Consider the following 27053-nt stretch of genomic DNA (forward strand, 5'->3'; position numbering starts at 1 on the left):
GGTTGAGCTTCCTGAGCTGGCGCAGGAAGTACATCCTCTGCTGGGCCTTCTTGATGATGGTGTCAGTGTTGGGCTCCCAATTTAGATCCTGGGATATAGTGGATCCCAGAAACCTATAGGATTCCACAGCAGCCACAGGGCTGTTTACAATGGTGATGGGGGCAGAGTTGGGGGGCTCCTCCTTAAGTCCACGGTCATCTCCACAGTTTTGAGCGTGTTCAGCTCCAGTTTGTTCCTCCCGTCTGTAGGCCGACTTATCACCATCCCGGATGAGGCCAATGACCGTTGTGTCGTCAGCAAACTTCAGGAGTTTGACGGATGGGTTTCCTGAGGTGCAGTCATTGGTGTAGTGGGAGAATAGCAGGGGGGGAAGCACGCAACCCTGGGGGGCGCCAGTACTAATAGTCCAGGTGCTGGATGTGATGTTCCCCAGCCTCACCTGCTGACTCCTGTGAGTAAGGAAGTTTGTGATCCACTGACAGGTGGAGGCTGGCACAGTGAGGTAGGTGAGTTTGGTGCTGAGGCTGTCCGGGATGATGGTGTTGAACGCCGAGCTGAAGTCCACAAACAGGATCCTTGCATATGTCCCTGGAGAGTCGAGGTGTTGCAAGATTTAATGCAGTCCCAAGTTGACTGCATCATCTACTGACCTGTTAGCCCTGTAGGCAAATTGCAGGGGGTCCAGCAAGGGGCCTGTAATGTCCTTCAGGTGGGCCAACATCAGTCTTTCGGAGGACTTCATGACTACAGATGTCAGGGTGACAGGCCTGTAGTCATTTAGTCCAGAGATGGAGGGTCTTTTGGGGACCGGGATGATTGTGGAGCATTTGAAGCAGGAGAGAATTTCACACAGCTCCAGTGATCTGTTGAACACCTCTGTGAAGATGGGGGCCAGCTGGTCTGCACAGATTTTCAGGCACGATGTAGACACACTGTCTGGGGCAAGAGCCTTGGATGTTTAGATTATTGGTTTTATTAATATCACTATCAACTTTATTTATATTGCACACTTAAAACAACCAAGGTAAAGCGATAAAATATTAATTAGAATAGACAGTATATTATAGACTATATGATATATAATGATGATAAAATCTCTTAGGATTGGTTCAGATTGTATCAAGCGTGTATAACGCCAACCAGGTGAGGAGTACAAAGACAAGTGTGTCTTGCCTACAGTCAAGCATGGTGGTGGGAGTGTCACCACCATGGGGCTGGGGCTGCATGAGTGCTGCCATCTCCGGGGAGCTACAGTTCAGTGAGGCAACCATGAATGCCAATGTGTACTGTGACATACTGAGGCAGAGCATGATCCCCTCCCTTTGGAGACTGGGCTGCAGGGCAGTATTCCAACATGATAATAACCCCAAACACACCTTCTAGACGACCACTCCTTGCTAAAGAAGCTGAGGGTAAAGGTGATGGACTGGCCAAGCATGTCTCCAGACCTAAACCCTATTGAGCATTTGTGGGGCATCTTCAAACGGAAGGTGGAGGAGTGCAAGGTCTCTAACATCCACCAGCTCTGATGTCGTCATGGAGGAGTGGAAGAGGACTCCAGTGGCAACCTGTGAAGCTCTGGTGAATTCCATGCCCAAGAGAGTTAAGGCAGGGCTGTAAAATAATGGTGGCCACACAAAATATTGACACTTTGGGTCCAATCTGGACATTTTCACTTAGAGGAGTACTCACTTTTGTTGCAAGGGTTTTAGACATTAATGGCTGTGTGATGTGTTATTTTGATAATGTGTTATTCAAGCTGTACACTCACTGTCACAGCGGATGTAGGACAGAGCAGGTTGGAGGACCCAAACACAGGACAGAGCAGGTTCAGTTCGTAAAGGTTTATTAACAAAAAGCGAGTGCACTTACAGGCAGTGGCTGAGTCCAATGATAAATCCAAAAAGAGGCATGGGTAAACAGATCCAAGGTACAGGCAGGGCATGTTACAGGTAGATATCCAAGGCTGGCAAAGTACACAGGAGACTGATCATGGCAGGCTACAAACCACAACACACTGTAATGACCAGGCACAGACTGAGGAAAAAAGCGAACATATATACACACACGGGCTAATGATATATTATATGTGTGTATTTAAAGAGCATCAGTCTTTAACAGTAACTGACAACTGATTCCTCCAGATGGCAGTATCCTCTATCAAATAACCTCAGCCTCTGCAGTACAGTATAACTGATCTATAACCAGTAGTACTTTAAAACATTATTACATTATTGTCAGTACCACAGATGCCCATGTCTACTGGTAGTTTTACCGTAAGTCAGGATTGGCCTATTTAGCCGATATTTAAAAAGGTTCTGTGATCATTAACCATTACCCATTATGTTTAAATAGTAATGTTTACATTATTATTTTGAAATTCACACTTTGTGTGGAGTAAAGAAATACAGAACTATAGTTTAGGGCAAACCAGGTGATTGGTCTTATATGTAAAACTGTTGCATTGACCATTTTTGTTTATACAAGTGAAATCAATTTTATAATTGTTGTTAATTTGAGTCACATAACTGTATAGATTCCATGGAATGCATCAGTGTTGTTAAGTGTCTTAGATGGAGATACACTGTCTGCCAGGGTCTGTCTGACAAAAGCAATTCGTTTTTATTAAAGTCTTTTACTAATATCCATTTTTTAGATCATATACATGATGAGAGATGTAGCGGTGCAGGCATTAGTCTGACACCTCTTCCTATTTGGGATGTAGTGTAAGATGTTCCCAATTAATGAAAAAGTATTGAATGTGGATGTCTGCAGAGGAGGCCTCCGCCGCTCCATCCTCTCCACCCTTCTCGTATTGTGTTCCTCCAATTCACGTCACCTCTCCAGTTCTCACCATTCACTTACTTTTCATCCATCCCATCAGCAGGCGCATCTGCTCCTCTGCTGGGGGAAATGAGTGTGAGACAGGTGTTGTGAAAGAAAATGTGGAGAGGGTGATGTGACAGGGGAGTGAAGGGATGAGAATAGTGGAGAAACTGAGAGGGAAAGAGCAACAGTGCAGTAGAGTGAGAGCAGGGGAAGAGTTGGGGATGGGAGAGACAAAGAGAGAAAGGGGATGGGGGGAGGGTGAGAGGACACAAGAGATGGTGTGTGGTTGCCAAGCAACGATTGATAACCAAATCCCCAAGCATCCTGCTTGTGCTGCCCTGCCCTCCCTCCAGGCCTGAGGTACACACACATACACACACACACACACACAGTATGTTTATGTTCTTGCTTTCTTATTCAATTATTCAATTAATTCAGTGTTAATGATCTTTTATTTTCAAATGATGATCAAAACTGTGATTTTTACATACTGCAGTGGTGTAGAAGCTTCTATATCTCCTATTTTCTATATCAAGTTATATGTTAACATTAGGATGCCAGCACATAGTCGCAAATTCAATCTTATAAAACAGGCGTGATTGATGGCACTGAGATTTATTGGGCTTTTACTGTAGGCCTACTTTGCTCATAGGATTTTACACTCTGTGTGGAATCAATAGATCGTTCACACCAGCACTGATTCCCATGTGGGACAGTTTCTCTGCTTTCTGCCAATCATGCTACCAGAATGACTGATGGCAACTGGCAAAGATTGTGCTATCACAGCCAGTAAATTTCCCAGTGCCTCCAGGTTGTAGGGACTGCAAGGTTGTAGAGCATTTTAAAGAGCCAACCCTGCATCTGTATTCAGTTTGGATGCACTTGTGTGTGTGCTACCTGTAGTACCTGTGTACCTGTGTACCTTCCTTTTAGCAGGGATTTCTTTATAGCGGGCAGGTAAAAAACTATTTGTTGCTCCCAATATGAAATGATGTAAAACTGGAGGGAAGGAAAAAAAATAGAGAGATGCTTTTTGTACCAAAAAAAATATCACAGGTTCTTATGAAATTTCAGACCTTTCACTGTTTTGGTTATATTTTGTAACCCTACCACTAGAGGATCTTAATAACATACAAAAATTGGGATAGTTTAAATTGCATTAGGTCAAGTCACTACAGAGTATTACTGACAATGAAAATTCATATTAGAACATAAAAGGAGCCGATGTGATTTCTTTCGCTAGGTTTAAAAGGATGTGGGGGGGGGGGGAGCACGAGAGGAGGGGAGAGAGAGACTGAAATATCCAGCTTCAGTACCTGTTAGAGCGCTGGATGGCCGGGTGATCAGATTAGAGGCGTTAGGGTACATTAATCTGTGAGGGAGCGACAGACTGCCACTCACGCTGCTCTGCACACCGCTCCCATTAATCGGCGGCGAAGGGGAGCGGAGCACATTTGGTGTTGACACGCGTCGGGGACTTACCTCCCCCCACCCCTTTTTCTTTTACAATGGATACCTGCAGGGTACGAGCCTGGGTGTTTCTGGTCCTGTTGTGCCAGGATGGGTCTTTGGCATCGCAGTTCCCGACACAGCTCATGTAAGTATAGCCCTTAATCCAATTTCCAGCAGTAGCCTAAATGTTCTGGTGGGCAGACTTCTTGTTTCAAGTGTTCGTCGTTTAGAGACAAGTAGCCTATTATACATCTAATGAGCCACTCACGGTGTGTAGTGCCTTACAGTAGGCTACGTGCGCACCAGAGGGACAGGTCTTTTCATTCATGTACCTAGCAGTGGTCATGTTCTGGTAGACACGTCTGAGGGTAGACAATATTTCAGCTTTTCTCTGGCAGCACGCTTTCAGGCAGTGATTAATGTTGGTTACCATAATGGGTAGTTTGTCGCCAGTGGATGGCTCCCAGGGAGCGCCGTGACAGCTCCTCCATGAAGTTGTAGAGGAGTTTTACAGTGGCTTTAACTAGTCCTTTTTCCTATGTAAAAATGACAAAAGTTGGACATCGTGTGGCTCTTGCGAGTTTGGAGTTTATTAATTCCCCAGTAATAATACAACAATGTTCTGCCCAAATATGACAAAATAATCGTTTTATTAAATGCAAAGTCAGAGCTATTGGACTATTATGTTCCTTTGTGTTTTAGATTTCATACTGAGTTCTCTGGAAATCCATTACAGGTTCAGGATGTTTGCATTGTTCTCCAGAAAAGCTAATTCAGAGCCACCCGAACAGTCATTTTGTGACAATATACGTTTACGGTGTTTTCATAATTGTCTAGTTTGAATCATAGAAAATCTTGCTGTGTTTACAACAATAAACATTACTTTTACAGCATCAGAAAAGATTTCACTGTTTTCGAGTGTTATAATACCCATCAATCCCTTTTGGACAGGTTTTAATCATGTGGGAGTCTTGGTGGGGTTGAACCTTTATTTAGGCCTACATTTGGATAATAATGCAGATAACCACAAATAAAGACTTTTAAAAATGTGTTTAATATATTTTGACAACCAATCAGGACAAAGAGCCAGCACTGCGGATTGGATTGCTTTAGCAGAAAATACACATCTCTATATGTACCCTTTGGTATACACACAATTAGCAAAAAATACCTGCATTTGTGCAGCCTGATGGTGAAAGCAAAGAACTAGCCTACTCAGTAGTTAACAGCTCCTAAATTTGCTTGATGCTCAGTGTGAAATGCATCCATCATTTTACAGGTGAAACTGATTCAGAGGGTATAGGGTACAATATAAAAAATTAAAACACCATTTGACTGCACCTTTTGTTGCTACACGTTCTCACTCCTAATGCCTCGTGCAGACTACACGACTTTCAGCGTCGGCCGATGACCGTGCTGTTCACACTTCACAACTTGCCGCCTTGTGACGGGAGTCTTGAAGTTGTTGTGTCGTTCACACTACGTGGCTGATCGGTTTCAGGGGGTCACACACTACACAAGCTGACAAGGACTCACCCGACGATCTCCAAACCACGTTAAGAAAACACACATGAAATGTGAAACAGGAAATGCGAACCTACACACGAAACAGCTGTTGTTTGTTATTATAAAGATACCAATTATAAAGACAAAAAATATGGGTGAAAGAATGGATTAGCACACACAGGTAGCAGGGATTGTCTGTGCTACAGAGAGCTGGAGGTGAGTAAAAAGTGGTTTGCGGTGAAAAGTAGCTGCCTGCTATGCCAGCTGCCTGCTGTCATTGGCTGGATGTGGATGTCGAGTCGGCCGACTCTTCCAGATATTTAGCATGCTAGATATCTGGCAGATGTCGGCAATGTGTCAGAAATGTGTGTGGGAGCCGTTTTGATGCGTCGTTGTGAAGTTCACACATAACGACTGCCGACCACCAATCGACTGCTGATTTACCCCGATCACAGCCGGGCTAAAAATCGTGTAGTGTGGCTTAACTCGTCAAATACTACCACTTGGTCAGTGGCCCTTCGCTTCAAAATTTGACACTGTAGGTAACCCTCTCGCATTGTATGCAATGTCCAATTATACTTTCAAAATTAAGTTTGCATGGTTAACATTGTGAAACAGTCACACTTACGTTAGGTTTAGGGACAAAAACTACTTGGTTAGGTTTAGGAAAAGAGTTACGTTACGTACCTGACGCAACAAAAGTAGGGTTAGGGTATGTTCACTTATGTATGTTATTTAAAAGAAATCATTTACTTTTGGTTTCACACCGTTATACAGCAGTCTCCTGGGTTAAAGTCCTGTGTTTGCTTATCCCATCCATCCATCCATCCATCCATCCATCCACTTGACTCCATTCCTCAACATGCCAGAAATTCCACTATAGGGGTACCTACAGGTCATATTTTGAAGCGGAGGGCCAAGCGGCAGTATTTGACCACTTGGGAGTGAGACTGGGTTGTAGTGCTTCTATTGGATTTGAGTGCGAAGAAAACTTGCAGATCCCTGCATCCATTCTAATTGCACATTACACTAAGCTGACAGTCTGCCTTGGGTTTGCTATGGCAATGGTGACCATTCAATACGACCTTTCTCACTACCTTTATATTTCTGTTGCTTCCCTTCTGTTTTGAGTGGTTGCTGAATTCAGTTTCTCTTAGAAGTAGAGGAGGTTGTAGGAGGCTCTTCTTTTGAATCCTGTGCCGAGTAAAATCTGCAGTCCAGATAGTTCCTCTTGTTTATCACTTTTGCAGTAAAAAACAAATATTCCTGAGATATATATTCCTTAATGTTGAACATGTAAATGAGAAATAAGAAGCAGTAACATTATAATAATAGTATAATAACAGTTTTTGTTTGGACTGTGCATATTGATGAGTGTTTGAACATAGACATGACTAACATGAGCCAAAATGAATTAAAATTAACTGGACACAAAACTCCACTCCTCAAGCGCATTCTCCTGGAATACAGTGATCAAATGGATGGAAAGAAAAATAACTACTCTCTCTAGTGCCAAAGTGATGGTACCATAGCATCTCTCTCTTTCTTGTATTGTCTCTCTGCCTCTCTTTCTGTTTTGCTCTCATTTGCTCTTCCTGTGTCTGAAAAACAATGTAGGGCAGTGTCTGACCCAGTTGCCATTTGTATGTGAGTTTGTCTGTGTGTGTGTGTGTGTTTAATTATCCAGCGTTGTACCAGAGGCTGCAGTAATCAAAGCCCAGCAACCAGAGCAGAAAAATTTTGCTACCTCAGCTCAACAACAATGACTTTATTACTGTTTAGGCATCTTTGAATCACCATGTTACTTTACTTTTTTTTTACTTTACCATTGAAAAGTGCTTCCATTGTACTGATATCAGTGTGATGAGTTTTTCCATATGGCCATTTAATGCCAATTTCACAAGAAGATGTGACTGCAAAGGTTCATTTTAAAGTACACAGTGAAAAGTCTATGCGTTCTATATTGAACATACAGAATAACACATGCACACATGCACCAAGGCCTGAGAGTTTATTTTACAGAGACTTGTACTGGTAGCAGTAGATAGAACAGAAGCTAAACTCTGGAGAGATGGCCCTCTGCTTCTCTGAATGTCAAGTCCCTCGAAGCACAAGTGGCCTTTCAGGCTTTGGGGTCCAAGGTCTACTAAAATACCTTACAGTCAGTTTGCTGTTTGTAGATTTGGGCATAAGGAAGGGTGGGGCCGATGAGAGGAGAGAAGAGGATCAAAAGAAGAAGATAATTTAAGAGGAGAGAATAGAGTCAACGAGAGCCGAGAAGGGGAGAGACATTTTCTCAACACATCATGCATAGTTGTAGTTAGTTGAACTACTTTGTAGCATGAATCATAAAGAATTTAATTTACTGGCCAAGCATCATCACATATAAGTAATCTGACTGGTTCTGTTGCTCTCAAATGCACATTGGATGTACACGTACAGTACATGTATCCGCAACAGACTAAGCACAAGTAAATAAGTGAGTAAGTGCATTTTGTAAAATATAGCACCTTTCGCAAAGAGGTCACAAAGGGCTTTACAAGAGTAAAATATTAGAAACAAGACCATGAAAACAGTAAAGAAAAAACAATAAAACATAAGCAACAACACCATAAAAAACAGTAAAAAAAATTAAATAAAACAAAAAAACATAAGAAATAACAGACCTTAAAAACTCACAAGATTACGCACATTAGACAACACAAGGCGAGACAAAGACCAGTTTGAGTAAAATGGTCTTCAGAAGAGACAGCAGAACTTATGTCAATAGGAAAAGCATTCCACGGTGTGGGAGCCGCCACTTCAAAGGCACGATCACTTTTAGTTTTTAGTCGAGTGGGAGGAAGACCTAAGTGACTTACTGATGATATAATAGTGGAGCAGGTCAGAGATAATGTATATTGATATATCATTATTAACAATATCAATTGAGAAAACAATCTCACCACAAGGTCTATTTAGTAGCTATTCTGGGGCTTTTGATTATATCATGCAATCTTCATGGGAAGATAGAATTTGCGATTATGGACTTGACATAATGGAAAAGACAACATGCATGAGAAGTGTTCAGAAGAAATGAAAAATTAAATATCTAATAGTCAAGAATGAACTTTGATGCTCAACATCCAATCAACTGCAAACCAGTGTATTAGGATCAGAAAATAATTGTTTTTATTTAATATTAGTTGACTGGTGTGCTAGTTAGATAGTAGCAAAAAAGTCACAGTCGTATCCACCATATTAAAAGCATAATGTGAGTGATTTAGTATAAAATTTCCATGATGAGAATTGGAGCAGCAGAGGTGTATATATCCTGACTTTTAGTTGCTAGTTTGGTTCAAGCTCCAAAAATCCTGAATCCAAAATAATCCCCTCCTAATACAACTCAGTTGGGTCTTTTCCGATCCTCCCTTAACTTCCACACCTTTCAAACTCCATGCTTGAGTTTGCAACACATGGGTTCTAACCCTGGTGAAATCACAAATGTATCGGCTGATATTAGCTTATCACTAGTATATCAATATTGCGGTATATGTTGGCCAATAAGTAACAAACAACTGAAGTACAGAAACAAAGATACGTTTAAGTTAATTAGGAAACAGTGTCATTACCTAGTTTGACTTCCACAGAGCACTGACAAGTTTTATTTTCAATTGTAAAATTTTACGGGATTCTCGACAAAAATGTTGCATGTTGGATGGAGTATGCGATTCTAAAGAAATCCAATACCATGCAACACCATGATATAGAACAAACCACTACACATCAAGTAATATCACTAATGTTAGCTAAGTTCTGGGTTACCAAACTGTTGCTACAGTGGCTGCTGCAAAGCTAACATGCAGAGAGGATGAGATGGTTTCCCAGAGCCAGCACAACAGCTTCAGCTGCTACTATAGCTAACATCACAACAACAGCATATCTTGGCCAAACTAGAAAGTAAGTTTAGTGTCCGTGGGCAAGTCATTTAATGTTACCTGACACACAAATTATGACTGGAATGGGTGGAGTAGCGTTGTGTGGCTCTGTCCAACAACAAATATTGTGAAATATCAATACTATCTGTCTAGAAAACAGTATTAGGCAATATTCCCCACTCTTGTTTCTCAGATGTTTTAGAAATGGATAAACAAATCTCATGCTGCCTTTATGGTTGCGGATAAGCTGGTTGGCAGTTCCTGGTCAGCCAGCACCACTGGTACTTTTGTATCTGTTGGCAGCTGAAAGATGAGTACCCATACCACACCATAACATAAAGTACTACAGTAGCTGGACATCTATGTTAGTTTTCCTTCACATAGCCATAACGTTCTGCCAAGCCCCAGTCTGCAGTGTTGTCCACAAACCCTAAACCAAGGGTTGGCAAATAAGTGTGGCATTGGGCCAAATTTTTTTCAAGTCGTTACATGGCGGGCCAGGGCATAAGTTAGTCAAATTATTTCATATCCTTAAATACCTATGTGTACGTTTATCTCAGTTGGTAGGAGTGGGGCTCCCGTTGGGAGGGTTGTATGATCGATCCCAACATACGGTGGATATTGTTTTCTCCCTTGTTAAACAAATTCATTATAAGGACACTTTCACATGCTCGCAATAAAGCATATGCTGCAGTGTGTGTGCGTCCCAGCGTTTGATCCGCATTCATAAACCTATGGACACTTCATTTCCCTGAGGAAATTAATCAGGGGAATCCAATCACACGTTTACTGACAGCTTTTTTAGAGGTTTGTCAAGCAAGCCAGAGACTCTTTTGAATGTCCTTCAGAAATTTTCAGTTAAGTAAAAGCTCTCAATAAACTCAACATAAAGAATTACTTAAGAAGAAGTGATTATGTGAGTAACTGTAGCTGTCATGACTGAGATCTATTTCAGCACCAGCTGCTATCAATTTTTAAAAGTTTTTATTTTTCTGCTATCAAAGCAATCTGCCCGTGGGCCGCCTATTGCCAACCACTGACCTAATCATTAAGGGGTAGCAGCTGAATTATGGCTGACCCTGCTCTAATATCTCCACCTACCCTTTCTTTTCTAAAACAATTTCACACTGTGCTATCCCCTCGGGTATTCCCCCTCTTGCAAAGCGTCTCATATTTTTCTGTAAGCGTTCTTGCGCCAAATTTTCCCCATCCACTGTTTATTTTGTGTCCCTGATGCATCTTTTCCATTTCTTTCTTGGCTTCTTGATCTTCTGTATGTTTTTTTCTTTGTTTGCATCTTACCCACTCCCTCTGCTGTCTTGCTTCAGAGTAGGTACACATACTGTAACTTGCATGACAATCATTGCACTATTGAAATGACAATTTGTGAGGAATATTTTCTATGTATGCACATCTGTTTCTCTATGCTTATTCCAGTTTGTATATGTGAGTATAGTAATAACAAAGACGCATAAGAATAATACATCTTTGCCATTCAGGAGGATCATGGCTGAGTCTGCATTAGTGTGAATTCATGGCAATGAGAGCATCTGTATCCCATGCCAACCTGTTATCATTCTCATAAAATATTAATGGCACTGTCTCAGTGTGCAGTGTAGGTGTGTGCAAGCATGTTCAGCTATATGGTGAATTAATGCATCCACACGCACACAAGTAGTTTGCTCCTGCAATCCTCTCATACCAGGTGTGCTTCAAGATGAGTCAGCCAGGTCTTTGTCATTCATCTCTCGCCTATCTCTATCCATGGCCACTGTGTTCAAAAGGAACAGACTGACATACTGTGTCAGTGTATTATAATGCATGCTGTGAGCTTATTGTGGTTTGACAAGATGATTGGAGGATGATGAGAGGAAGGTATAATCTAGTGTGGGGCACCAGCAGACTGGACTTGATGTCCCTGGAGCTCTTTGATATACAGAGAAGCACGTCTGTCCTGGCCATTTCCCACCTCTCGCCTGTCCACTCACATCACTGTCTAGTCACAACACTGGCTGACACTTATTGGTATTGGTTGACTTCATGTTTGAACTTTCAGAAAGTAATCGTATTGGTTGACATCCAATGACATGTGTTTGATTAGATGTTCCTGGTGGTTCGTTTGGTTGCCGTTTTGCTTGACCTATCAGAGTGATTCTCTTTGGCCTTGTTTGTTTGTTACGCTGTGATCATCTTGTTAGATGATGGATGTAAGATAGCTTGACTGACAGTTTAATTGCACTGTGAAAAGTCTGTGATGCCTCTTCTAAACTGGTTACATCTCAGTTACAAGATTGGTTGTGTGCATTGCTTTGTCCCATAGGATTAAAGAATGGGTTGATCAGATGCAGAAAGAGCTTGTCACCCTGGCAGACACAGCCACAGCTGGGAAGAGACTCACTCAGGTATAAACACTACACACACATGCATAAAGAGAGAGAATAATCCAAATTGAACACTTGTATGGACCATCACATATATCAGTGGTTCAAAGAAGTTGCACCATATCTTACTACTATACTATATATACTATATATCTATACTATATATCTTATATATCATACTCAGTTGTTATACAGGTAGATTTTTTGTGTGAAATAAAACTGATCATCATCATCAAATCATCAAGCGTGTGATTTTATATGTTCACTACTTTCCATTTCTGTCTAGATCTTTCTGAGAAACCAACATCTGTACAGTGTGGAGCAAAATGATGCGGAGGAGCTGGTGGCCAGAGCAGCCACAAAAATTGAACAGCTGCTGCGGAAGAGGTCTGCTGCCTTGGAGGTACGACTCACCCCACTTAGAGGAACCAACTGACATTTAATATAGTACTATGGCTTTTTGTGATATGGTAATGTTTGTGAACGTCTAATCATACAAATTTAATGATTAAAACAAATTATATAATTATTTTCAGTGGCTTTATTGACGTGAACAAGCCAAGTGCATTTAGCTTACATGTGAATTTTGGTGGACTGACAGTACGATTACCAGGCTCCTGGACAGATAGAGTAAACTAAGAAAAGATATTTAAATGTTCAGACTTTCCACTGGAAAATATGCCTGTTGTTCTCAGCAGTTTGACATCAAAAAAGGACAGACCTGGATTGAAACCACAACACTGAGCCTGAGGGCTTTAGCTGCAGCATACAACTCCTCTGATAGTTCAGTGTGAGAGAAAAGTTGTAATCCAGAACTCTAGTAGATATTAAAATTGAAAACATCTTTTTTAATTTTATGCCTCTATTTCTTTATTTGGTCTTTTTATATTTTGCATTTAGATAGCAAATGTACAACCCATTGGACTAATCATTGCTATATTCAGAATAGATAAGAGTAAATTAAGTTGAGTTGAATGTCTATTGGATATCTACTGATCTTGTTATGGTAAGTGGTGTGGAGAGGCAAGTTGGCAAGGTTGGAGGACCCAAACGCAGGACGCAAGGCAGAGGAGGTACAGTTCAATGGGGTTTAATACAAACTAAAGGCGAGCACACTTACAAGCAGAGTGGTTGATCAAAAACAGGTTATCCAAACAGAAATCCAAACAGGTGAAAATCCAAAATCCGACATGAGCAGGGAAACAGAGAGACACGACGAGGAAGACAGGCAACAAGACTTAATACTGGGGAATCCACGCACAGAAGGTAACACGAACATCACGGTGGCCCAGCCGGTTCCTATTCCTCGTGCTCCACCGGTGGTCCGACCGACTCCTGGTCCCTCGTCGGTGGTCAGGCCGACTCCAGCTCCTCGTGTCCGGTCCATGGTCCCCAGCCCAGCTGTCCAGTCGGTGGTCAGGCCGACTCCAGCTCCTCGTGTCCGGTCCATGGTCCCCAGCCCAGCTGTCCAGTCGGTGGTCAGGCCGACTCCAGCTCCTCGTGTCCGGTCCATGGTCCCCAGCCCAGCTGTCCAGTCGGTGGTCAGGCCGACTCCAGCTCCTCGTGTCCAGTCCATGGTCCCCAGCCCAGCTGTCCAGTCGGTGGTCAGGCCGACTCCAGCTCCTCGTGTCCAGTCCATGGTCCCCAGCCCAGCTGTCCAGACGGTGGTCAGGCCGACTCCAGCTCCTCGTGTCCAGTCCATGGTCCTCAGCCCTGCGGTCTCGCCCGTGGTCCTCAGTCCTGCAGCTCAGTCCGAGGTTCCTAGCCCAGCTCTGCCTCCTGAGGCCCCAAGCCCTCTACGCCGGTCTCCTGCCCGACCTCTGGAGAGGTCTCATCTTCTTCGACCTCTGGAGGATCCCCGCAGTCATCTGCGACCCCTGCCGAGAACCCCGGAGAGCCGCTGGCCACCTGCTCAGCTTCCAGAGAGTCCTCGCTTTCGCTGCCGGCCTCCAGGGAGGATTCGCCTTCGTCGCCGGCCTCCTGCTCGGCTTCCAGAGAGGTCTCATCTTCGAAGGCCTCTGGTGGGCTCCCACCATCGCCTGAGATCTCTGCTGAGTCTACTAGGGAGGTTTCACCATCAGTGCCGACCTCCCGTCTGGCCCCCAGTGGGTTTCCAGCCCCATTCTTGGCCTTCCTGCCGACCCCCTGAACTCTGCCTGAACTGTTCCTGCACCTCTCTACGTGTCCTGCATTTGGGTCCTCCAACCTGCTGAACCCTGTCTACCACCACTTACCGTGACAGATCTTTGAAACTCCTGCATTAAAGGGACTATATGTAAGTTTTTCAATGACATTAATCAAATTTTCATTGCCTTATTGTCAATGGGCTCAAAACTCACGCCTGTTTTCTCCGTTACTCAGCCACTATTCTGCTTTTAATGTGAGGTCACCAGGTCAGATTCAGCCCTGTGCTTGCTCCCAAACCTCTCTCGTACTACAGCAACAACACAGCAGCTAACGACATGTCCACTAACACCATAAAATAACTGGCTCACACCAAAACACAGGCTCCACGTAAGGATACAAAACAACAATAAAGTTTTATGTGCCATCAGACCAAACAGGTTCAGATGATGTCGAGTAAGAACAAAGTGAACATTAGTAAAGCTAAAGAAACACAGAGAAAGTCACGTTAGCTCGCCGGCTAACGCCGAGCAGTTGCTGATGTTATCTGGTGCAAAGTTATTTCCACATTACTTCACCAACTAATGTGACCCATGTTACTTACATCCTGTGTACCACTGTTGATTTAGCCTGCAAGAAAGGATGTAACGCAAAAAGCAAATGTGGAGCAATTTGTTTACTAATGTTAGCCTATAGTGATGCAGCCAGGAGCAGCCAGCTAACGCTACGCTACGTATTTACCAATACTCAGGTACACAGCTTCACCACCTGTCCATCGCTGTAACTAACGTGACCCACATAACATAAAACACTGCAGCAAAACGGTCACAACAACACAGAGCAAGAGCCATCCACTATCACTAGTTGCAGTAAAGTTACTTACTGCGGTCTAACTGTTATAAAGTGTGACACAATCTCATTATAATATATAGCTATTCCAGCTCACTAGCCGTTTCATTATCATCCAATACATGTAGCTGTGCTGATATTGCTGAACCTCCAGTGACAGATTCACAGATTGTAAAGATGGTTACTGAAAAGTAGCAGGCGAGCTAACGATGTAGCACGTCGGCTAAATGCAATAAATGTAACGTTATCATGTAACGAGCATGGATTATTTCAACCTACAGTTGATAAAACTATTACTGTAACGTTGCAGTGGGAGTTTACCTGAGTTTCCAGCTCTGTCTGTTCTCCCTGTCTGTCTATAGCCGCTGTCACTCTATTGTGGAGTATTGTGCCGATATGCGGCTGGCCGCGCTGAATGAAAGGTACGGAGCCGGTGTTGATCTGCCTCTGAGACGAGAACGCTAAAGTAACAGAGCCTGAACATGTCTGAATGAAAAGCCACAGCCTGCATGCAGGTGTTCCTGCGTTTATTGTTGTAGTTCTGCATGAAAGTGGTTTCGTGTTTCGGATTACGCTCGCTCATGAGTTCAAGTGAGCACGCGTACAAGCACACACCTGGTTGCAATCATAGAACCGCACCGCTAGTGGCAGCTGAAAACTACATAATGCCCCTTTAATAAAAAAATTGGGGGACAAATTATATATTATGCCCATTTAGGTCAAATTGAATCGTAGCTGTAAATAGAAAACTATTATATAAATAATTAATTTTAAATTAGCTGATTCACAAATTATTAACCAAAACATAAAGCATCCTATTGCAGATACACCCCCATGTGGCTATTTATTTCTTTATTTATTTGTCTGGTTTCACACCAGTGTAATAGCTGTGGGTAGGGTGGACGTCATCCTTTAAATGGAAAATATTTCACTGATCTTATGGCAACAGGATCCCTGGTCACATTGTTATAAGCTATTGTTTGAATATATATATGTGTGTGTGTGTGTGTGTGTGTGTGTGTGTGTGTGTGTGTGTATTGTGTGACTTTATGAATGATAGCTAATCATGGTGGTTGAAGCTTGCACAAAAAAAGAGTAGATAGCAAGAACTGAGATCTTCTGTAGGATTCACTGTGATAATGAGAGCTCTAACACCCCCGCCCTGAAAGTGGGTCAGAGATGTTAATGTATATCAGGAGAACTGTTTTTATCCAGAGGGAGTTCAGAGCACCCTTTACTCTGCCTTTATAAGGCATCACCATTGTTGTCTTATTAGTAATGGAGAGGGAGTATTTATGAATGTTCATAAACACATCCCCTGCCAAGTGTCTGTCTTGTGTATGTTAAGTAAACACCCTGGTGTTCTTATCATTTTTCCGAGTACTGGTTTCATAAGATGCGTAAGCAGCAAGGACAAAATTAGCTTCAGTGCATTAACCAAGTGAGAGAGATGGTTGCTCACATGTTCATGTGGATTCGTTTTAGTGTGTGTTAAGGGTACGTGGGAGGTGGTAGGTGGGGGGTTAGCTAGTCCGATACTGACAGTCCTTCCAACCTCTGGACATGGATCAATTCTCGCTCTTTTTTGTGTCTTTTGTTTCATCCTCTTCTATGACTAACCTCAAGGCACCCTGATATTGAATTCTCTGTCCTAAGATGACTGGATGAGGAGATAAATGGATGAATGGATGATATGACAGAAGGGCAAAAAGCATGAACATGATGGATGTATGGAGTGATGGACAGACTGTGCAGAGAATGGTACAGTGAAAGAAAAAAAAATTCTTTGAGCTCAGATTGTAACAGATTTCCTTTTTTAAGTGTTTTTTTAGAGTCAATCAGAACATATACATACAGTGTCCCAGGAGATTTTATAGTTGTGCTTTGAGCTGATTTTTGCTGACCAACCTTCTAAGTTAAATGAAGGGATTTGGCTGTAAAGTTGATCAGACAGAATACAGGAAGAGAATCTTCATTGCAGGTGGGAGATCCTTTCTTGTACAATGCCTTTGATATAAGGTTGGGAGTGACTCTCAATGTCAACATGATTGGAGATAGCCCAAGGCACTTGAGCCACTTTCACTTAGTTGTCAGCTGCTTTCAAACTTTCATCGTCCCTTTGCCTCTCTGTCTTTCTCTCTCTCTCGTCCTCCTTGTCTCTCCGTCTCTGATCTCTAACTCTGCATGATGGATGACCTTTGAAAGGCCACAGTTTACCTAGCCACAGGTGTGTGAAAAAAGTATGTGTCTATGTGTGTCTACTCATGCTTCCATAAATAAGCGTGTGGCAGAGTGTAATATGCATTATTAATGAGTACTTGGCTGCACACTGCTTGAAGAGATCACTTTATCAAAGGTTTTACAATGCATACTGGGTCTTGATCTCAACAGGAAACACTCGCTGACACTCACACACCTACTGGGACGTGCACACACAGTGGCTATAGTGTCTCAAGCCACTTCCCCTTTTCTCTCTCTGGCTAAAGTGCCCTTCTTGACCTAATAATCTTTATAATCACCTACTGTAACCGTTTCCTGTGGAAAGTTAAGGTTAATGTAGCTTTATGCTAAAAAGAAAGTAATGACAAGTAGGGTGGTCCAAAAATGGTTCAAGTAGTTCTACTTGTTGACCTATTAGCTTAATCTGCATATAAATACGTTTTTATTAAAGAGCAAACATAGTATGCATATTTACTTTACCTGAATGTCCTCTCTAACTCAGACCACTTACTGTAAATTTCCAAAGGCCCCTACTCTGAATTATAGTTTTTACCAGACCAAATTAAGTTACCATTGTTATTAAAATAACACGCCATCATTTAAGTAGGCAATTATAACAGACAGTATAGTGCACATACTGTATACATACTAGCGACATGTTTACTTATCCTAAGACAGTATGGAGCTGTGCAGAGGTCATTTGAGTCAAAATGTTCTATTACCACTTAGAGAGAGAGACAGAGCTGCACTTTCTAACCTCATGCCCCAAATATAAAACACTAAGACAAAAACACTTTGCAAACATTTCCCAAATATACCCCGAATTCGAATTCATATCAGACACAAACTCCCCTATTTACTGGGAGAAATGCCCAAATGTGAAATAATTGCTGCAAAATATGTCTCCTCATGCCATGAAGTGAGGACAACCAGTGGAACCTCAGACTGATAAATAATTGTACAGATTTTCAAATTATTATTTTGATCGTTTGATATTTTAGTAAACTCACGGGACATTTTGCACTCCTGCGTTAACATCTTCTTACAGCTCATTGCTCCAGTTTTGGCTTTTTTTTTAAATGTATTATTATTTTTTAATCAATTAATTCTTTTTTGTCTATTAATACACACACACATGTTACTGTTTCATTTATTTATTTTATTTAAATTTTTTAATATATTTTTATTTTTTAACACACACACACACGCTTACTGTTTTATTTATATATTTTATTTTATTTTTTTTAACACACACGCTTACTGTTTTATTTATTTCTTTTATTTTTAATATATTTTTATTTTTTTAACACACACGCTTACTGTTTTGTTTATTTATTTTATTTTTAATATATTTTTATTTTTTTTATCACAAACACACATACGCTTTGATTACTTTACGCTTTAATTACTTGTTTAATGAAATGTATGGAGCTGATTTTTCTTATGTAGTATGTATGATGCTTTGGCAATATTGTTGTTACACATTCATGCCAATAAAGCTATTTTTGAATTTTGAATTTTGAGAGAGAGAGAGAGAGAGAGAAAGGGTGACAGAGATGACTCTGGAAATGTTTGTCAAAAGTAGTTGACCATATAGTGAAAGCGTGTGATGTGCTCCAGGCTAGATCCAGTTGCCACAACACATCTCTCCGTCCCCCATCCCTTTCTGTTGTCCCTTTGTCTTGCTGTCTGTGTGAAATGCAATTAAAAACTAAATTATTGATGCTGCAGAACTGTTAACGCAAAAGGCAGACATCCACGCACGCTCACACATCAAGGTACGGTCCACAGTCTACCGCTTTCTCTTGCAATCAGCAGCTATGTGTCCCCCACAGTTGTTTGCTTTAGTCTTAACAATCTGCTTGCATGTGCGTGTGCAGTATATGTGTGTGTGTGTGCCATTCCCTCTCTTGTCCTGTGTTGAAGGACTAAATCCAGTGGCTAATGAGCCAGTCTACAACATTACGTAGAGTAATACCTCAACCAGCACCACTAAAACTCTAAAGGACACAGTTGGTCTAGTCTTTTTTGGTTTGTGTCTGTGTGTGTGTTCAGTGAAGCTGCCATTTATGCACTAGGAAAATTTTACTGGATTTGTTTATTAAAAATGGGCGTGAAGTAATTACCATTGTTTAGTGGTGTCAGACATCTGCAATTGTTACTGCTCGTGTAATGGGGCTGCCCCATGCCTTCATTTACGCCAGTGGTAGCATTGGTCTTAGCATGCTAAGCTAACATTAGCATTAGTATTAGCATAGGACTTTTAGCATTAGCATTACCTTTAGCATATGGGCTAGTATCAATGGACACACATGGCTTGTAATTTCATGGTATTTCATTTCAGTTCATTTAAGTACTAGTCAAAAGAGTAGAAATCATGATTAGATAATTACAACACATACACAGTTAATTTCAAGTCATTTATTTTAGGTTATTGGATTTACCCAAGGTCATCCAAATGTTTGCATGTTTCATTCACCTGTTCTCATCTTCAAGCAGAGATCTGGGTCGAAGTGGCAAACAGGAAGTGATGGAGTCTGGCAGGGGCGGACTGGCACAGGAATTCAGGCAGGGAATTTGACTCGACCCCAGGCCACCTTGTTCACACAAACCACCAAACTGCTAAATTTTGTGGACTAACCTTTTTATATATAGTTTATGGAAGTCTGAGACTGGGGAAATGCCCCCCCCCACCCCCATCTTTAATTTACTTGGTAAATTTTGCTCAATTCCTGTATGTCTATGAGATCATGATTATGTTATCTTATCCCATAGACACTCAACGTTCGAGCCAAAATAGCTGTCTGCACCAAATAATTGTAAAAAAGTAAGACCCAGCCTGTCCTCACGAGAAAAATGACTATATTTATATTTAGCTGACAGTTTTGCCCAAAGCGACTTACAATTGCTATTCATGTCAGAGGTCGCACACCTCTGGAGCAATTAGGCATTAAGTGTCTTGCTTAGGGACACAATGGTGGATGGGTCCCAGTGGGAATCAAACCCGGGTCTCTCACACCAAAGGTATGTGTCCTATCCATTACGCCATCACCTCCCCTAAAAAGGTCTGTCCTAAGCCATTTATTAGTTTCTGATTCTGATGTGGGGCAAACAGTTCCCAAAAACTACTGTATCGCTGAACTCTCATGTGGGCTATTCTATGTGATCTCCTTTTGATAACTAACGCAATAAGTAATGTAATATTGTTTCATTCCATTCACTGAGCCTCCCCTGAAACTGGGAGGCCCGCCTCACACTTTGAAAACCCCTGGTCTATGGGACTAACCCTATTTGTTGATGTAACAGGTACCAAACCAGGTATAGTAATCATTAGGTCCCGCTGGCTACCATCACGTTAATTATTACCGTTGGCTGGAAAGAGGTTATAGCTTTATTATTGATCATGTAACCTTACAGTTTTATTTAGTTATAATGTTACAGTGGTTTGAGAGTGGGGGAATGTGTTGACTTACAGTAGTTTAAACTGTCATTGATTGCATTGCACATTACTTGGTTGTGCTGTGTAAGTTAAAAACAGGTTACAGTTTATTGTTTTGAGAGTCTGCGGGATGTGTTGACTTACAGTAGTTTATAAGCTGTCATTAACTGCATTGCACATTGTGTGGATGTGCTCTGTTAACTATACACTGGGTTTGAAAATCAACAGGGTTTGTTGACTTACAGTATTTAATAAGCTGTCATTAATTGTAGACGCATTGTATATTAGGCTACATGGTTGTGCTCTGTAAGTTAAAAACAGGTTACAGGTTTATTGTTGATTATGCAACGTCACAGTTACACTGGGTTTAAGAGTCTGGGGAGTGTTTTGACTTACAGTATTTAATAAGCCGTCAATAATTGCATTGTACATTACATGGTTGTGCTCTGTAAATGAAAAACAGGTTACAGTTACAGAATTCCTTATAGCTATGCAGTTTTATAAGCAACCTTCATTGAACGCAGCAGGTGATACAACATTCGTAATAACCACGAGAGACTTGAGACTTGACTTGGACTCTAGCTCAAAGACTTGAGACTTGACTTGGACTCTAGCTCAAAGACTTGAGACTTGACTTGGACTCTAGCTCAAAGACTTGAGACTTGACTTGGACTCTAGCTCAAAGACTTGAGACTTGACTTGGACTCTTGCTCAGAGACTTGAGACTTGACTTGGACTCCAGCTCAGAGACTTGAGACTTGACTTGGACTCCAGCTCAAAGACTTGAGACTTGACTTGGACTCTAGCTCAAAGACTTGAGACTTGACTTGGACTCTAGCTCAAAGACTTGAGACTTGACTTGGACTCTAGCTCAAAGACTTGAGACTTGACTTGGACTCTAGCTCAAAGACTTGAGACTTGACTTGGACTCTTGCTCAGAGACTTGAGACTTGACTTGGACTCCAGCTCAGAGACTTGAGACTTGACTTGGACTCCAGCTCAAAGACTTGTGAGCATCTCTGCCCTCGACTCACTGAGTCTGCCTGTGTCGAGGCTGCTGGAGCGGATGGCAGCCATTCTAGTTTGTCCTCACACCGGAAGCGCTGCAGTGCATCCTAGAAGTGTCTCCCGCTCCGCTCCAGAGAGAAGCAACCAGTGTATTTTTGCGCGGCATCCGTCAAGCAGCACAGAGCAGATGAACCGGGCAGGAAATCAGACATAAAACAGCAAGAATCTGTTCAATTTTCAAAATAAAATACCCTGTACAGACTCCTGCTTGTATATCAACAATAAACACAGTTAAAAAAGACAAATAAGAAACAGTTTAACTAGATAGCCTAATTAATCATTGTAGAAGTGCATAAAGCCAGCACTCATCACCAAATCAACAAAATCTAAACATGTCAGCAAAATCACACAGGCAAAACGCTCTTCTGAAATGCTCCTTGGACAAAAAACAAGTCATTAACGTTGTGCAGGCTGCACACTCTGCTGAAATGCTGAGGGGCTTCCAGTGGAAGTTGAAGCCGGTCAGAGGACAGAACTAAACCGTGGTTCACATGCTGCCTGTGTGAGTCTGGGGTGATAGGCTAGGATAGTCCGCCCCTCAGACTTCCCATGATGCATAGCAGTGAAGGGAGTTTTGTTAAAATTTGCCAATAAGTTTGACATTTTTTGAAATAAAAATGTTACTTCATGATTGATCTATTCTTAAAACGTGTCTGCTTAGAATATAATGTTTTTTGTAGGTAATTGTTATTGTTGTGGTGGTTTACCACTGAAACCATAAGTGAAGGGACTGTTTCATTTCATAAGAAGAGCTAAAACTCAGGGGCATTTGTAGAAATTCAATGTAGTGTGTGTGTTTAAGTTTGCTATATGATGTTCTGTTGTTGTTTAAGATTATCAATGGCAGGCTACTGGGATTTGGCCTAGTTCTGCCAATTGGCCAGTCCACCCCTGTATTCTGGAATAATTTATAGGGGGAAGACCTGGAATGATCCAAGTATAAGCCAGTACGGAGGGGTGTACTGGAGGACCTAAAGTTTTCTGTTTTGAGAAGCTTGTTCAGCATGTAACATTTAATTTCTGGTTTTATAGTTATATATATATATATATATTGATATAGCCAGAAGTGTTTGGGAATGTTGCGGTAGCGTAGTGTTGTTTGATTGATTTCCAATTAACTTTGGTTTGTCTTGTAGGAGGGGCTTCCGGTATAAAGGAGGAAGGCAGAGGATGCTCTGAGTAGAACAGCTTTGGCCTGGAAGGGCAAATGTGCTAGTGTGCAATAGTCAGGGCCTGATATATTGTTTTTTTGTGTTGTTTAATATCACTTTGTAATGATAATTTGAATAGTTTATACTTAGTTTCCTCGTTTGTTTTTAAATTTTTGATAAATTTTTGCAATAATTCACCCTTGCACTACTGCACTTTCCACATGTCTGGTGAAGAAATAAATTGAAGCACCAGGTGAAGAACTTCTGCGATGGACTGGCGACCTGTCCAGGGTGTACCTTGCCTTTCGTCCGATGTCAGCTGGGATTGCCTCCAGCCCCCCCGCGACCCTGTACGCAGGATAAGCGGTTGACGATGGAAGGATGGATGGTGAAGTACTCCTGAGTCCATGTCTCCTCCTTCCACCATGGGGCTAAACATTATAGCTCGATTTGTACAATCAGCTTGCATTGTGATAAACTAACATACTATTACTTTGAAATCCTCACAAGCATATCTGCCTTTTTTGCTACGGTGTCTAGTTCAACCACATGTCCTTTAATATTATACACTTTAATTTTACATTAATAAAAGGCTTTAGTTGCCACCATAGGATATTCCACAATAATGCCATCGACATAGAACAGTGTCATTTTTACAAATCTCATGTTAACGTCTGCTTTAATGTCTATGCTGCTTGAAAGAAGGTCAGTATTTCTGCCATACTTGATTAGTGTTCACAGGCACTATTTTACTGGACAGGGTAATATGATTATCAAAAAAACTATTATAATTCTAACTATTGTCTACAATATCTAAATTAAATACCCCATTACATTACCTGCTGAAACATAAACAATCTAATCACGCTTAATTAAAAAAACAAAAACATTGTCTCTCTTCTAGATATTCAGCATTACATTTTTTACCTCAAGAACAGTAACCGATTCCCCAGCTTCATCAAACATTTTGTGTTTGTGTGTTGAGTTCAGGCTTACAGGATCTCGCTTTGCAAACTACATCTCTTTAATGCACAGCATGTCATAGTCATCAAAAAGCTCTTCGAAAACAAGGCAATCTGTTTTTATCACACTGTGCCTTACATGCATATTAAATGGCACAACCAGACTTTTATTTGTTTTTTTCCTTACCTCTTTTCTGTTCTTTGTACCACTCTGGACTGTACTAGGCGCTAGGTGTTCCATTTATTTCAACTTGAAATGCATTAAAGAAGAACATGAGGTGAAAAACCTGCTCCAAGCAATTCTGCAAAGATTTACATGAAACCAACATGTATTGTGGTTCCATGTAAAAAAAAACACACTATGACAACTCTTCCATCTCTATAGATTAAGCATATCAGTTCAATTCACCAGTTTTTATCTTTATCTTTATTTAGCGGTATGTGCTTGATGTGTTATTTGTGCATGTGTTTAATGTGCCCCAGGTGTTGGACCATATTTTTATTAATCTATTGCCTGCTGTCACAGTGTTGTAATCATGAGCACAAGATGTGACATTATGATGTTTTCATGTGAGTGTGTGTGTGTGTGTGTGTGTGTGTGCCAATGTAATGCAATAATGAACAGAGACTATGATACGATCAGAGATATTCCAGTCTCCAGAGCAGATGTTACTCAACCTCCCATCTCCACACTGCGCTGATCATATTAAGCAGACAAGACGTATCTGCATGTGTCTGTGTGTGTTCATGTTTGTGTTTATGTGTGTGTGATAGACAGAAAGAGAGTGGGAGGGAGCAGTGCAGATGGGGAATTCTAACTAGACTTATGCTGGGCCTGGAACAAGTGTCTAATACATTCATTGAGAACAAACGGTGTTGGTGGATCACAACATGCTCGCAGTTACATTTGAATACTTGATTTGGAAACAGTTAAGAACTTTCACTGTCAAGATCATCATGAAGTTTTCTTCATATCTAATAATAAGCAACTTTAATTAATTGTGATGGGTATTAGTTTTCAGAGTCAGTGTTGTGATTCTTTGATATGATTACAGTAATTGAAATGTGACAAGATAATTAGTAGCCTCTCTCTTACATCAGTTTGAGATAATCACAATCTACATGAACTTGATTGCCTTCTGACACTGTTGCTACTAGAGATGTAACAGTATGGAAATTTCATAGCAAGATTATAGTGGCCAAAATAAAAATAAAATTAGTAACACTTTGCACGTTTTGTTTGCATAAACATTAAAATAATAACAGCCAATACATTATGTAAACATATGAAAACGATATCAAATGTGCATTAACATTAAAGATGTTATAGCGTTATACAGTATATGACCCCATGCAAAATTTACATAAATACAAATGAGTATAAAAGGGGCTATATGTAGTTTTTAATAAGAAATGTACCACTTTATTGACTATTTGTGAGTAGGTTGTAACCTCACATAAAAATTAACCACACACCTGCTGTTTCATTTGCTTGTAACGGACACTGACGGACAGTACTGCTTCCTATGTGAAGAAATCAGGTTGGATTTTCTGTGAAATCCATTTCTTGTCGTAGACTGTGGCGTTCTTGCACGCTCAGCAGCCTCTTGCCTACTGATTCTGAACTATACATAGTGACAACACAGACCGTTCTCATCTCAGGGTGTCCAATACCAACTGAAGATACCCTTCGGTGTCTGTGTGAGACGCCTTGGGGCGTCTCGTACAGACTGGAAGTTTTAAAGGTGTTGACAGTCCCCCAAAGCCCCCTACCCTTACCATAACTATCAGACATGTTAGCGCCTAAACCTAAGCAGGTAGGGTTAGCCTCTTTTGTGTTGCTGCGACGTAGCAAACTGTGGCGTTTCATACGGACACTAAAGGGTACCTTTAGCGTCAAATAATTATGCTTTGTCACACTGTCTGAATGCGTCGTTAATGACGCACCGAGATGAGAATGTGTTGGACAACACTGCAGCTAACGAAATGGAGTCTACTTACACCAAAAACTGACTGACTGAACACAAACTCCACGTAAGGATAAAAACAACAAAAAGGTTTAATGTGCCCGTCATGCCAAACGAAAAACAAATCGACGTTGACATGCAGAGCCATTGCTGGTAGCAGAGTAGAAGCCATAGAAGCACAAAAAGGACAAAACAACAATGTGCTCAGCTCCTGAAATGCATCTGAGATGCTTCCAGTGGAAGTTAATGCTGTGCAGAGGACGGACAAAACCATGGTGCAGCAGTAGCCACAATCAGTGGACTCTGGGTAAAATGTTATTTATATTTTACTTCTAGGAGATGATGCACTTTAAGGACTAGTCTTATTTTGATGCAAAGATTTGTACATTAGCAGAAATGCAGCACATCATGGATGTGAAAAAGTTGCCTGTATGTAAGTGGTTCCAATCTGAAACCTCACTGCTGGAGGCTACTGAAAACTACACATGGTCCCGTTAAGAAAGAGATAAAATTATATGAAAATTTCATATACAGTTGCCAAAATTATCACAGTTGAAAGTAAAATGTGCTGAAAATTATTGAAATGTACCAATACACACACTGAAACCATCTGGAACCAAGTTTTACATTGAAAACCATAAATAAAATAAAATGTGTTTGCATAAACATTAAAATAATAACAGCCCATACCTTTATATATAAATGCAATAAGCCCATGTACAATTTACATAAATACAAACAAGTGTTGAGAAGACACTAATAGTAATTGCAATGAGCCCAATAACTGACATAAATACAGAGGAGTCTTGTGACCCACACTAGTCTACAGTGTTTCTTCTGTTGGAACACTTTTACAACTAATTCAATGATTGCCGGATTTTAAATGAACAAAATATGTTAGTTGTGTGACTAAACTGCATAATGTGTTGTCACGTGCAATGTGCAAATAGATTCTGCAGACACATGACACGTATAGCAGTAGAACAGCCTGTTTTTCTAAGTAGGTAACACTGAGTGCTTCAGTTTACAAGCTGTTAGACAGACAAACCATGACATGTTCCCTCATTCCAAAGTCTCCACTTCATGCATTCACTTTAAAGCTATTTTCTTCAATCAAGTTTCCCTCAGCACTTTTATGAAAACCAAAATAATGCTTATTAATAAATAATTTACAAATCCTATACAGAT

General features: G+C 41.1%; 1 protein-coding gene across 2 annotated transcripts in view; it reads left to right on the forward strand.

Moving 5' to 3' along the window:
- Positions 1–4131: 4131 nt before the first annotated feature.
- The window catches only part of LOC119894006 (voltage-dependent calcium channel subunit alpha-2/delta-1), a 74003-nt gene continuing 51081 nt past the window's right edge, over positions 4132–27053 (forward strand). Inside the window, exons 1-3 of one of the 2 annotated variants that reach the window (XM_038706484.1) lie at positions 4132–4426; positions 12025–12106; positions 12372–12488. In XM_038706484.1, coding sequence (XP_038562412.1) covers positions 4338–4426; positions 12025–12106; positions 12372–12488 — 288 coding nt within the window. In that variant the 5' untranslated portion in view covers positions 4132–4337. The remainder of the gene's footprint in view (positions 4427–12024; positions 12107–12371; positions 12489–27053) is intronic. The other variant, XM_038706483.1, reaches the window with a different exon arrangement.

This window comes from Micropterus salmoides, unplaced genomic scaffold (assembly GCF_014851395.1).
Source record: "Micropterus salmoides isolate LMB-PRFRI ecotype aquatic unplaced genomic scaffold, ASM1485139v1 Ms_hic_scaffold_8, whole genome shotgun sequence".
NCBI lineage: Eukaryota > Metazoa > Chordata > Actinopteri > Centrarchiformes > Centrarchidae > Micropterus > Micropterus salmoides.